This window comes from Streptopelia decaocto (genome assembly GCF_964273445.1).
Source record: "Streptopelia decaocto genome assembly, chromosome: 3".
In the NCBI taxonomy this organism is placed as follows: domain Eukaryota; kingdom Metazoa; phylum Chordata; class Aves; order Columbiformes; family Columbidae; genus Streptopelia; species Streptopelia decaocto.
Window position 1 is genome coordinate 72,735,547 of NC_138656.1, and position 14,424 is coordinate 72,749,970.

The following is a 14,424-nucleotide window of genomic DNA, read 5'->3' on the forward strand; positions in this document are numbered from 1 at the left end:
TTCAAGACCTGCCTGGACACATTCCTGTGTGATCTGCTCTAGGTGAACCTGCTTTAGCAGATAGATCGGACTAGATGATCTCCAGAGGTTCCTTTCAACCCCATCCATTCTGATAATCTGTGAAAGGAGGGAGCAGTATTCACAGCACTTAAATGATAGTGTTGTGGACTTATGGGTCTCTCTTAATTGTGTCCAGCATACTTTGCCTTGGTATCTGCAGAATCTTTATAATGAAATTTTGGAGGTGCTGGTTTGAAATGAACAGCTGCGAAGTATTCTGCAGAAAGAAAGACTCTTCTGGCTAAGGAAGTTATGTTTTTCTGAGCGAAACCTGGAAACCATAGAAGGAGTTATAAGTAGGGAAAAACACACTTCATGCCCATGACAGCAGAGTACATAACAGTATTTACAGCCTTTGCTTCCAGCTCTTCTTGGGCTGTGGCTGTTGATATTAAAACACAAATTGCAAATGCCATTCTACAAAGTGAAACTGTTTAATGTTAAAAAAAAAAAAAAAAAATCAATATTTGTCAGGCTATGTTAATACTATGGTATTTGAGAAACTAGAGTATTTCTCTTTCCCAAGACAAGAAAACTGAACTATCTTGGACTATATGTACAGCAGCTAAGTAACTGGGATAAATGCTTGAGACTCTTAAGAGATAATTTGTGGTCTCAGTAACTTTTTAATTGGCTTATTAAATCTTAACTTTAAATTCTTTTTCTTTTCTTGAACCATGTTCAAGTTTTCAATCTCTGTATTCAGAGCCAACTTTTTCCCTGCTTCTCATATACCTTTCCCAGCCTCTCCCAGCATTGCCTGTGCCTGCAGGTACTTCCCTTGGTCTCTGTCCCTCGCTCCTGCCATGTCTGTTGTTTTATGGGTCGGTCTTTGGCTGAAAGAACCTCTCCAGTTTCTGTTCTCCAAGCTCTCTCCCTCTTTGACACCAGCCCCCTGAGCTCTGTCTCTGCAGTTGCTGTTTGTTCCCTGCCCAATGTGCAGATTGTGTTTGCTCCTGTGCCCTGTTACTCTCCTGGCCTCTGATTACAGCTTTCTAAAAAGACAGCCATGTTGTTCAGTACTTTATCCATTCCGCCATTTGTGTACAAGAAGAGTTGCGTAAATAAACAATAAAATACTTGAACTGGGTTGTTGCGGAGGCAGTGTTCACCGGTGTTTAGAATAGCAGTATTCTAGATCAATAACGTTCAGTTGTTTATGGATGTTGATGAAAATTCATTCTGGATTCAAGTGGTTTATTCTTGCTCCTGCCTGACCTGCTAGAAAACTATTTTGAATTGGTGGAAAATCTGCTTAAGCACATATGACCTTTAATTTATCTGAAGAACTGTTGTGACAAGAAGGTTTCAAATTGAGTGGGGATGCTGATAATTCTGAATTGGTGTTGATATAAGCATTAGGTCTTCAGTTTTTCAGTCAGATCTAGACTGTATAGAACTTTATTGTTAGACTGGGCTTACGCTGCAGTGAAGATTGGAGTTTATTCTGCAGAAGGAATACCATAAGATTTTGAATGCCAGCTGAACGTTAGGCTCCTTTCTGTAGCATTTACTGATGAAGTGAGCAGAAAGGGAATGCAGTATTCTTACAAATTTTGAGGAGGGTGCATACATTAAATATATTTGGTCTTGAGAAACATTATAAAGTCTCATCACTAACATAAACACATGCAGATTTGCTACCTGATATCTTTTAACCTCATTTGTATGTGGGAGTATCTAAAATTGGCAGGTAATGAATAAGTCTTTCAGGCTTCAAAAAACAAGTAGAAGTATTGTAACTTATGACTCTATCTCTAAACATATCCTTTGTGACCTCTGCCTAACTTTTTCTTCTACATGCAAATAGCCTACAAAGACTTAAGAGGATCATCATACTGTGTTGGTCTTTTACCAACTTTATGATATTGAAGTCTGGTACTAAATACTGATATTGCAGTGTATCCAAAAATGTTTTGCTGTGTCTCCTGCTATGTTAACCACCTCCTAAAATCTCATTAGTGCCTTTGGATCCAAAGGAACCAGCAGAGGCCGAGCAGACCAGCCAGGTGGGAGACCTGCTTGAAGAGGCACTGTGAGCTGTGTGATGCAGGACAGCACTTGAGATGATCAGTTAGGGGCTTAGAGCACCTTTCTTATGAGGAGAGGCTGAGAGAGCCAGGTCTGTTCAGCCTGGAGAAGAGAAGGCTGAGAGGGGATCTCATCAATGTTTATAAATATCTCAAGGGTGGATGTCAAGAGGATGGGACCAGACTCTTTTCCGTGGTGCCCAGCAATAGAATGATGGGCATCCAGCACAGACTGAAGCACAGGAGGTTCCATCTGAATATGAGGAGAAACTTATTTACTTTGAGGGTGCCAGAGCACTGGAACAGGCTGCCCAGAGAGGTTGTGGAGTCTCCTTCTCTGGAGACATTCAAAACCCACCTGGATGCATTCCTGTGCAATCTGCTCTCAGTGAAAATACTTTAGCAGATTGGTTGGACTAGATGACCTTCCAGAGGTTCCTTTCAACCCCATCCATTCCGTGATTCTCTGATGTGGGGATTCTGCTCTCCTGTAAACTCTGGTTAAAGTTGTGAAGCAATTGCACTTCTGAATAACAGTGAGAATCAAACTGAGCCTTTGTTATCACAAAGGCAGACCTCACTTATTGATCACTTTTAAAACTCTGTAGCTGCTTGTTCGGATGGTGACACCTTGGGACCACATCCAAGGGAAAACTAGGAGAAACAGTTTTCTGCAGCTTTATGATACAAGGCTGGGTTTGAAATATAATTGTTGCTAAAGAACCTGGCCATTGATGCTCAGCGCCTTAAAAATCAGAGCTTGAATGGGCTTGAAGATCCCCAAAAGTCAGGAAACTGTGGAGTGAGGGAGCAGCTTCAGCATGAACTGACTGAGAGATGGAGAGATTCTATCTGAGGCCTGGGACTAACAGAGTGATGGTGATCAGCTAAGAAAAGAGTTTGTGTTACAATGGTTTTTTAAAGGTTATGTTTGTAATTAATGTGTCAGCAGCTGAGGTACTTTGTGCCTCTGCTCACTTTGTGGTCCATAGTTGCTTTTTTCCACTGCAAAACATGTGAGGTTGTGCTGCCTCAGCTGGTACATTACTAAGTCATCTAGAACGTGGTAACTGGATGGTGAGTCTGAGACCTTATGGTCTACTGGACTGCTACATCCCAATTAGTATTGCTGTAGGTGACAAGGCTGGTGATAGGCTGTTAAAATTTCTTCTTGAAACCTGAACACTCATCTGCTGGATAAACCATAGTGAGAAGGTGGCATGTAACTTATTCCTGTAAACACTGGAAACCAAGAGCTTGTTTCAATAAAATAGTCTTAGAAGAAGTATGAAAATGTTTGGGTTATTTCCACACAAGAGAGAAATTGATGCTATAGTATAACAGACATTGAAGTTGATCATATAAGGATTAGATTTCATAGTCTTTAGACTCACCATGAAAGAAGCAGGGAGGAAAGATGGGTCCTCATCTTTTTTTCCCTTGAGATTATAAGTATAGGAAAAGACCATATATGAAAAGTGGATAAATATTTTAGCTTAATGCTGCAAAATAATGTACTTAATAAACTGACAAGAGCTAACTAAACAATATGAAATATTATTAGACATAAAACTTTAAGGTAGTGTAAAACTTAGTGTATTTATTGCTTTTCTAAATATCACCAAAAGTTTATGCTGTAAAATAATAATTAAATATATTCCATAGTTTTGACTCCCTTAAGCCGTATTCATATGTCTGTGTGCAGACAAAAAGGGACTCTTAAGACCCAATTAATATGGAAATAACCTCTTCAGATAACCATGCTACCTTATTCTTATTCTTTCCCTCCTTTGAAATTTCCATTAAAGGACTTTTCTATTTCAACCTAATACATTCGAACTAAGCTATCCAAACAGAAGCTGATTTGTCATGAAAATGGGTTACATTTGTATCTATTCTTTTGGTACTATATTATTTATTGCAGTAAGAAAAGCTTTGTTAATTCTTTGAGTCTACCAGACTCTCAGGGGAATGGAGGTACTGGAGCTTTTCTGCCAAAGATGCTTTGTGAAAGGCAATTAACAAAATGTTTTATGACAGTGTCAGCACTCTCACTTTCAGTCATATGCCCTTTGATTGGATAGAGGCTTAATCCTCCTGTCTTAATAACCCTACTAAACTGGGAGTAGTCAGAACCAGTCGAATAAAACAAATACCAGGATTTGGCAATGGTGGAATTTAGTGCTGCAGCTGAAAGAATGAGAGATAGAGAATTGATGGTATCTCATTTTCACACTGCTGTAATAGAAACAAACTCGTGCAAATAGATGAAGAGTTCTAACAGCAGGAACAGGTGAGAATCTCATAATCTTATTTCCCCCTCCTCTCAAATTCCAGTCCCAAGGTTTGTACAGCTGAAGGCTTTCTCAGGTTAGAGTTCTGTCAGACTTGCTATCTCTTCACTTTTGCCTTTAAATAGGTGAAGAAAGTGGTAGTGTTTGTAATGTTTCACAGATGCAAATATCTTCTCAGTTTATTTGCCTTTGGGTTGTTAGTCAGAGTAAAGATCATGCGTGAAGAATATCTAACAGGGACTTGACAGCAGAAATGCACAGACTGGGCTCGAATGCAGTATTTTGGGGCATTCGAGGTGTCTCTTGAAGCCCCAACAGAGGGAAGACTTTGACTGTGCTTCTATGGAGTGAAATTTATTTCTCCATTTCCTATTTGTAATATATTAAAAAGCAGAACATTCTTCCATATTATTTCTGAGGCGAGTTGTCTGTTCCCATGCACAATGGGCCTGCACATCTGCACTGTCAGAAATGGGGCAGCAGAGGTTGAGTTTGTCTTGTCCCGTGCCCCCCTTGGTGTTCCCAGAGAGCCCAGACAAAGCTTGAAGAGAAGGCCCTAGATGACTGCTGAGGGGCTTCATGGGAACTTTGCTGGAGTGTGTACTGTAATGTGTTGAAAATCCCAGGGACAATATGAATTCAGTGTATTATTTAAACATTCACTTTGTGACATTTTAATTTTCATAGATAATTTATGATCATATTTTTCTTTTTGTTCACATCTTCCGCCTTCTTTGTCCTTCTCAAGGTTACATGTCACATTTTAAGTACAAATATGCCATTGCAGCACTAGCACCAGCAGAATGCTTTGGATAATGTTGCATAGCAACATAAAATTTAATTGATGTCTAATATTTTGGCATTCTTCTAATGTGAGGATTTTTCATTCTTTGTCACTTGTACTTTATTGTCATTGATTGGGGTGGAACCACAAGCACACTAGTACATTGTGGAGATTGTTATAATAGAAGCAATGCCCGGCATCCAAATTTGTCTGGCATTTTCATTTTTGTCTTGTGGTAATTTAATGCTCTGTCAGCCATAAGAAACCTGAAAGAATGGTGTGTGGAAGGAAGATTGTTTCACTTCTGAACTTTTATGTAGCTCAGAGTTACATTCTCCTCTTGTGATTGCTCTTATTTCATATTCCCCTTCTGTCTGCAGTCCATTTTCCAGTGACATAATTGTAACTATATTATCCATTGATTAACCAGGGAATAGAGTCCGTTGAATAGTCTTTTCCTGTTTCAACAATCATCAAACACCTTGAGTTTATAAAGTAAATATCTTTTCTAGCAATTGCCTAAAAAACCATTGTTTCAAATTGTTTTGAAGCAGAGTCTTCTTACAAGGAACATGTATATTCTGGCTATTTCAGGAGAGTGCCTGGAGTGAATTTAAAGAATTAATGTCAGTTGAGGTGTATGCCTCTCAAGAGAACAGCCAGCCAGTGAAAAATGAAGCAAAACAGAGATATGAATGCTTTACCTGACTACTGATTTCATTATCATAAGGGTGGTTATATATGAGAGTAAGGGAAGGCATGGTAAAGTACGTTTGTACTGAGTGTGTTCCAGAGTCTGGACTTCTAAGCTGGCTCTGTCATCTTAAATATGTGTTTCCAATGTTAAAACTATAGCAGCTACGTAACTGTTCAGCCCAAGGTGCAATATCAGTACAGCAGGGTGATGGAGAGAGCTCTGCCTGTGTCAGCTTTACTGCCACTGCATTCGTCCACATGCAGCGTTTTCAACATGGACTTTAACTGCCTAGTTAAGAAGAGAAGATGAAGGAAGAGGCACAGACACACATTTCCCCAAGAGGCATTTTGATTAGGTGATGGGAAACAATTTTTTGTCATGAGTTAGGTTAGACAGGGTACGGGGTTGCCCACTAGCAAGGCTCAGGAACCTCCATCCTTGGAGAATTGCAGCTGCCTTGGATATGATGCTCAGGGACCTCATGCAGCTTCAGTCAGTTCTATCTTGGAAGTTGGCACCGGTTTGAGCGGGGTGACCTCCCTGTTTGCAGCACCAGAGGTCCCGTCCAGCCCAACGCATTGTATGGTTTTGACTGATTCTCCGAGAGCGTCCAGGGTCATGGACTGGTTTGAATCAGTCCGTAATGAAGCCAGCGTGGTCACATCTTTGCTGTTGTTGTAGGCTTAATCTTATTTCAGGGACTTTTTTTTTTTTTAAAATATGTGCAGAACTATGGTTGCACTGTAGGCATAGTTTTAGTATTTCTGCTTGCTTTTGCTCTCTGTGCATACAGGAGTTTTATAAGAATATATAAACGTGAAAAGATTTCTTTGATAGCCAGCTTTGATAAGAAAAAGCTACGTTTCCCCTCTCAACACATAACAGATACAAGCAAGGAATCTGTTTAACCGAAATATTTATCTAAGGCATTCCAAATAAATATTTCAGATATTTTCTGTACAGTTTTTTCTTGCTTCTAGCTACTTACCATTGGTTCCAGAGCTTGAGGTGCATTCTTCACTTCTGGTTGCTATTAGAATTGCTGATGTCTAGAATTAGTGATTATTTTGACCATATCAGTTCAACAGTTAATGCAAGTCCCTAAGATAATCTGACACCATGGTTTATGATGGAATATCCCATTTCCATCTCTCAGAATTATGCAAAATATTTTTTTCCTCTCAAACAGTGGCACCCACTGCCAGTGTCTTTATCAGTTCTGTATATGTTTCATTTTTAATTTATTTTTATAAGAAAGAAGAGTGGAGAGAAAAAGAACTGTTACCATGTATGTATTATTATCATATTAATGTTTATATGCATTAAATATAGTTTCTTATGTGCTATGAATACATTTTAAAGTGCTTTTGTTGTTGATGATATTCCTCTGATGGTAGCGAATCAAGTACTTTTTTGAATTTAAAGATAATCTAGTGACAGCTGTAAAATTTTACGTCTGCTTTTGTTTGTATTTTCATTTTTTATTGCAAAATCTTGTGGACTGATTGATTCTGGTTGTTTTGGTTTTGTTTTTTAATTTAACTATAAAAGCCTTTAGTGTTATTCTCTGATTCCTGTGTTGCCATCCATTTACTTAATGTGTCTGCCTCTTTTTTTCCTCCTTTCTAGATTTAAACAAGTTTTTATTTCATTTGAATTATGTACTATTTCAAAGCATTTTGCATTCCTTGTGATTTTACTGCCTTTTCAGCTGTGCCATAGTAATCAGCTTTATTTTTTGGATTTGATAATATCTGTAGAAACATTATTGATTTGAATCAAATGATAAATGTATTGATGAGATTTGTTAATGGTATCGCTTTGCAAGGTCAATCATTTTAACAGAGCAGAGAAAGAGTAGAAGAAAATGGTATGGATTTACAAATCTAGGCAAACAATAACATTAAATAGGTGGGGTTTTTTGTAAAGGTAAGGGTAACAGCTGAAACAAACCAAGCTGAAAGTGAGGCTGTGTAGACAGAGCAGTGGCTCTAATATGAGTTCACAGTATGTAATGCTTGTAAAAAGAAGCAGAAGTGAAGATATATTAGTCTATATGGTATACTTTTGTCTGGTGCTTCAGTACCAGGAAAATGTTGACCAAATGGCTTTCTAAAAAAGGAGAAGGAAATGATGATAAAAAAATTTTCTGTATGGTTTTCAGTATGTGGAAGTAATGAGGATGGAAGTGATAATGATCTGGAGGTTTGCAGTGCATGGTAAAATCTTTTTGGAACCATTTCTTTTTAAAATCCTGCATTAAATAGATCGATCGTTATCAAAAGCGTTAGGGCCGGTATGCCAGCGTGTTGATCTGAACACAATGTCTGCGTTTGAACAGCATTGACCCAAGGCAGGGAAGTGCCCGCATTTCCTTGTGGATGAGAAGAGCAAAAGCTTTGTTTCCGAATTTCTGTGAACAATCTGCAGCTCCTTCTTAATCTTGCAAGAAAGGGCTCAGTGCCCGCGGAGTGGAGCACTCTCATCTCATTTAGGACCCGTGTCATTGGTAGAGCAGTGTGCCAAAAGCTGAGACAACATCACCACTGCTCTTGTTTTCAGCTTGTATATTGCAAGCACGTCTATGTATCAACACTGTGCTGTTTACAATTGCTGTTTTAAATAACGGAGACTTGAAAAGATCTCATCACAAGCCAGTTTCTTTAATTGTGGGGAGAGCTTTTATCTAAAAGACTTGCAATATATTTCACAATGGAAACCTCTTAATTTCAGATTATTCTTTGTTCAGTGATACATTCCAAAAGGGAAACACATTTGTTGGGATATAAACAATAAAGAATGGTGTATGGAAAGTGGTATGTCCCTATGGACATTTTCTCATAAGAATGTAATTCTGCACCAAATCTCTGAAGAATTGTGTCACTGCTGTACTTGAGGAGATAACAACAATAACCATTAAAACTGAAGTATTGCCATCTATTGTTAGGCTGTTGTTCCTGTTTTGACCTGTTACGCTCTTTCAAAAGCATAGATGGTTTCTTTTCCTTCAGCCTTTATTCTAATCTACTGTCTAAATATTTAAATAGGAATATATTGATTAAGGTAGCATGGATATCCATGTGAGCCCCATTCGTGATACTTCTATTATTTATTAAAACATACTTGTTAGCCAAACATTTTCATTTCTCTCGCACCATGATTTGTTAATTGCTTTATTCCCACTCTCCCACTGATGTAGAAAAGTAAATACATTATCCGTGCTTATTGCTTGGAAAGAGAACCTCTTCAGTCATTGCCATCTGCATCTCCTTTTGCAGATAATTCAGGTTTTTGCTTCAGTTGTTTGTTGCTATTGACCTTCTTATTTTTTACAAATATTCTTTAGACAGTCAAACCTCAACTGCATTTCTCAGCAGGGATTTCTCTGTTCATTTTTATAGCTGATCTTAAATGTGAGACTCCTAACTCTTTCTGTTTCTGTTGTTTCTATAGCAACTGGATAGGTGGAGATGCAACAGCATCGTTTTGCTTCCCAGCTGGTGTTTTGTGTTCTCAGCAAGGGGAGGTTCAAGGAAAATAGAGAGGTTATTTATTGGGATGTAACTGGCTCAGAAGTGTAGTCCTACTCAGAAGTGTAGTTGAGTTACCTCACCTTTACTGAGGAGTTAGTTAATTATTTTAAGCAGAGCTTCTCAAACTTTCTTGACTAAAATTCTGTCCTCAGAAAGAGACATGATTTACTTGAAGTATGTGTCAGGTTTTAGTCTCTTAGCTGCTTGGGCCTTCATGTTTTCTTCCACCTAAAACTCCATTTTATTCATCACATGGACAGCAGCAAGATTGTTTCAGGAACCAGACTGGTGCTTATAACTTGCATCTAGCCTGAACATACATGAAGTATGAGGCTTTTCAGTGTCTCTGATTCCCACTTTTTAATCTGATTTTTGCAGAAATTATACTATACTAGAATGCAATTCTAGAGTAGACTATTAAGTGACTATCTCAGAGTAAAATGTTTTGATACTTAAAATCCCACGTATCTAGAGATTAGACCAACATATTCTCCCTTCTCCAAAAAGCAGTTGTTGTTTGCATTCCCTTTAGCAGTCCTCTGACTTACCTCATGTTGGAAATGTTCATTACCTACTTTCCTGAGGATCTCTAATACCAAATTAATCCCTCTGAAATAACCTGAAGTCTTTCTTCCCTACCTGAGCACCCGAAGTTCTGCTACCCTGCCTTGGTGCCGCTCGTATGGCCAAGGCCCTGAGGAACCACCCTTGCTGACACAACCACAAAACACATTACCTATGTTTTAAGCTCCTCTGAAGCTTTTACTTTTTATTAAATAAAAATGTATGGGCAGCAGAGCTGGATATAATTTGTCTCATCTCAGAAAGATGGATCCTCTCCAGTTAGTGTTACTTTCGACTAGTTCAGCGTACGTACGTAGAAAATGCTTTCCTAACCAGAACAGCTCTGATTAGAAAGCGAAACTGGGAAAGTTCTCATCTTTTTGGTAGCTGATAACCAAGCAGTAATTTGCTTGTGTGGGAAAGAAGAAGCAAGTTCAGGTGTGTTCTCCTTCTGATGTAAGGAACATGTTCGAATGAAGACTTCCCACCTCTTGGGAAGCTGCCACCATCAAGCTGTCACTGAGGCAGTGGTCTGCAGGTTGGTGGGGATCCTGCAGGCATCAGGTTGCCATCCATGAAATACCTGTTGTCTCCACAGTAGTGGTGGTGCCTCAGGAGAGGCACTTGCTCTTTTGAAATAACACTAAGCTTTCAATTGTTTCACACTTTACTCTTTCTTTGTTTTTACTCTCTCTTCCTGCCATGACTCTGTCAGACAGAGAGATTCACAAGAGCTAATGGATGTGTCATTTAGTAAGTTTATAAATTAGTGTGTTTCTCTGCTGGTTGCCTGTGCAGGGTTCTGATCCTCAGTGGATTAAATATTAGTACAGATTTAAGTTTTGTATGGAACAACTTCTCTTCAAAACATTCTGGCTTAAAAATACATAAATGGACGAGTTCCTTGCTTCCATAGCTTTCAACCTAGGGTATCCCCTCTATGTATAAGGTCACGATGTTGCTTAGGGGTTTGGGGCGTCATTCTGAGGCTGTGGGAGCTGGGACTGTTCAGCCTCAAGAAGAGAAGGCTCGGGTAGGCGGCTTCTTACCAATGTGTGTACATACCTGGTAAGTGGGAATAAAGGAAGCTGAGCCAGAGTTCTCAGTGCTATCCAGTGACAGGACGAGAGACAATAGGCATAAATTAAATGTACAAAGAAACCTTTTTTTTACTATGAGGGTGGTCAGACACTGGGGTTTCACAGAGAGGCTGTGGAGTCTCCGTCCCTGGTATATTTAAAATCCAGCTGCACTCAGGCCTGAGCAACCTGCTGTAGTTGACCCTACTTTGAGCAGGGGGTTGGACTTGATCTCCAGTGGTCTTTTATGACCTGAACTATTCTGTGCATGGTGTGGCTTATGTCAGAGAATAACATAGTACTTTTTTTCTGTGAAGAAATTGTTGCGTGAAGAATCTTGTAATATACATATAAAATATGAATCTTATAAGATGTTTTGTATGGGCAGCATAGCATAGCTGCCCATACAAAACAAAAAAAACCCTAGAAATCAGTGCAATAATTACATTTTATCAGCTCTGTTCACTTAACAAATAAATGCATTTTATAGTGCCTAAAATCTAATCCTGAATGTAAAGGTCTATTGAAGTTGTTTTGTTTCATACTCAACTCTCAATCAAGGTTGCTAGGCAGGAGTTCAGACAAGAATTTTGACAAGAAGACTGGAATTTTGCTGTCTCGGTTGGGACAATTTTAGCTATGTGATTTCTAATGGGTAAAATGTAGTGTGAACTTGCATGCTTCCCTTGCTGCCTGGTTTCTGAATAGGCGGAATGGGATTGTTATCTTTTTCCAGAATATTCAATTCAAGTAATACATAAATGTGAAACCAGAGTTTGGCCTGTTGCTTTGGAGTGTTGATTTCATTATCATTAAATATTAGCTAAGAGCAAGCATGATCTTTATCTGTCCTAGTTTCGCTGGTGAGTGTTTACTCACGATCAATTAAAACAGCTATTACTTTCTCCAATAATGGAATGCATATTCCCCTATTTGAAGGGTTCCAAAAATACGTTGGGGAATGGGAAGTCAGAGATGGTGATGAGATTAAAAAAGGATGAGTACAAGAGGCAAGGGCACCTGGAGCAGGGTTGGAAAGAGGCTGTGGCTGGAGCCAGGGAGGAGGTGATGGCTGGAGCTGGGGGGGAAGTGGGAAGGGAGAACAGCTGCCTGGGGAGCAGGAGGAAGAATAGGTGAAGTAGTGCTGTTTGGTGTTTGTGGTGGTGGGGTTTTTTGGTGGTGTTTGTTTGTTTTCCCCCCAAAAAAGCTAAGGATTTGCAATTTTGAGCCAAATTTAGTAACCTTAGTTTAGAGTGTCTTATTTCAAGGTAAACAGTGGCAAGCGTGAAGAACCGAGAAATTAAGTGAGATTGTGATGTTGGCTTTCTGGATGTCTCTTTCAGATTCTTGAACAATTCCTGCTCGAGCAGACCTCTTCCGGCATTAGGGATTTTAAACATAATGAATGTTTGGATGAACCTTCCAAAAATTCTGCTTTGGAACTTTGTTATGCATCTCTTCATTCAAATCACTTCATGTTTTCAATCTTGTTTACTTTTTCACAGCTGTTAACACAATGGGGAAAAGCTCCCAAGGAATGACTATTGATGTCTGAGGGAACCTAGATCCTAATTGCAGAACAATTGCTGTGATGTCATGTGCAGATTTTATATGGTGTTCACAGGCAGCTGGTTGCAAACAACTGCAGATTGTATAAAATGCCTATAAAGGTTTTGTTCTACTTGTAAAGCTGTTGTCTACACTGTCAAAAGCTTGTGGACGTAGCTGTCTGTGTATAGGCCTGTTTTAAGTGAAATCTCAGCATGAGATGTGCTTTGTGGAAAAAATGGCTTTTGCCAATGTGATTTTTTTCATTCATACACTAAAAACAAGCATAGCACTAAAATGTAGTTCTATATGATGGTAACAAAAGCAACTCTCATCTATGCATTTGCATACCGAGATTTGGCATAATTTTCAATAAGTTAGCGAAAGTAGTTCTTGCCAGGTTATTGATGTGTGGCATAAATGGTAGCCTGGTGTAAAAAGTTCCTGTGGAAGAAAATCTCGCTAATGAACATGATCATTCCAGTAAAAATGAAAATGAAAATTTGATTTAAAATTGCATTTCTTACTGTGAAATGTCAAAGTACTATTTTTCTAACTGTGATATTGGGAACTAGGGATAAAAACTAAATGTCAGCAAAGCATAAAGGTATGATAATTTTAGATTTCCAAGGGTATTTATAGAAATGTTTCAATTATAAAATAAATGTACAAATTTTTATTATTCATTCAGATAATCATCAAGGGCTGGTCGGCTAAATACTCTGCTTTTTGTTTTTCCAGAAACCAGCAAACATTCTGGTAATGGGTGAGGGTCCTGAAAGAGGAAGAGTCAAAATAGGTAAACATTTTGAGAAATTTCCATTTCACAGCTAAGGAATTACTTAAAAAGCCACATTTCTGTGTAAGATCGAAACAAATATTCATTGTTGTAGAAGTATATGAATGCACAACATTTAGTTCAATTTTTAAATCTCATTCGCTGAGTTTACAAGTTTAAGAGATTTAAAGCATATTATTAGACGTTTATAGATCTTGCCAAGGACATTTGGTGAGATAAAAGCATCTGCAGGAAACGAGAAAGTAATAAGCACATAAAACTATGGCTGTGGCCAAGGTTCTTCTGACTTCTACTATGATTAGTTAGTATAACATTGTTACTTATAAGTTGTATTTGTTCTTAATTATTTTTATATAAATAACATAAATGCACATGTTTGTAGGTGTCCAAAAGTTTGTTATGCAAAAGGCTTTTTGACGTCAAGGTGGGAAACACATGATAACTCTGATGGTCTTTATCCAAAATACCTGTGCAGATCAGGAGCGTTAGTCATGTTTTTTATAATGAAGCATGTGGCAACCATCAAGAAAGAAGTAATACCTTGGAACATCTTTTCTGTTCATCAACTTTTGTTGCATTTGAAAATGTTCCACTAGTCATTTTTTCTATTCATATGCTTGTATTAGTATGGGCAACTGCAAGAAAATGATACTGCGCATTTCATAACTTTGGAACCAGAGAGGTTTAGGTGAAGTAATGTAAAAGATAAGCTACAGACTTGGGTTAAGATATGTAGTTTTGAATATATATCCAATTTTTGTACCTTCCTGTCTGGCATTTCTTAATGTTACTTGCGGGGTTGTTCCTAGAGAGAATTTTTGAGTTATATAAAATAAATGCTTACATTTGAAATACATCTCTGTAATAGTGTACACTCACTGATTTAGTTAATTCTCAGTTTAAACTTCTTCCAGATTCTGGAGTTCATTCCTCCAAATCAAGGAGGAGTCATACCTTGAAAAACAGTGTAAACCAATCTACACTGCAGTCATTTTGGGTAAACATATAGCAGTTGCAAGGGCTCACATTTTTGTAA

General features: G+C 38.3%; 1 protein-coding gene across 1 annotated transcript in view; it reads left to right on the plus strand.

The window, feature by feature from the left end:
• The window catches only part of CDK19 (cyclin dependent kinase 19), a 135,217-nt gene that overhangs the window by 86,013 nt on the left and 34,780 nt on the right, over positions 1–14,424 (plus strand). The window contains exon 5 of the mRNA XM_082048816.1: positions 13,331–13,388. Within this exon, the coding sequence (XP_081904942.1) occupies positions 13,331–13,388 (58 nt within the window). The remainder of the gene's footprint in view (positions 1–13,330; positions 13,389–14,424) is intronic.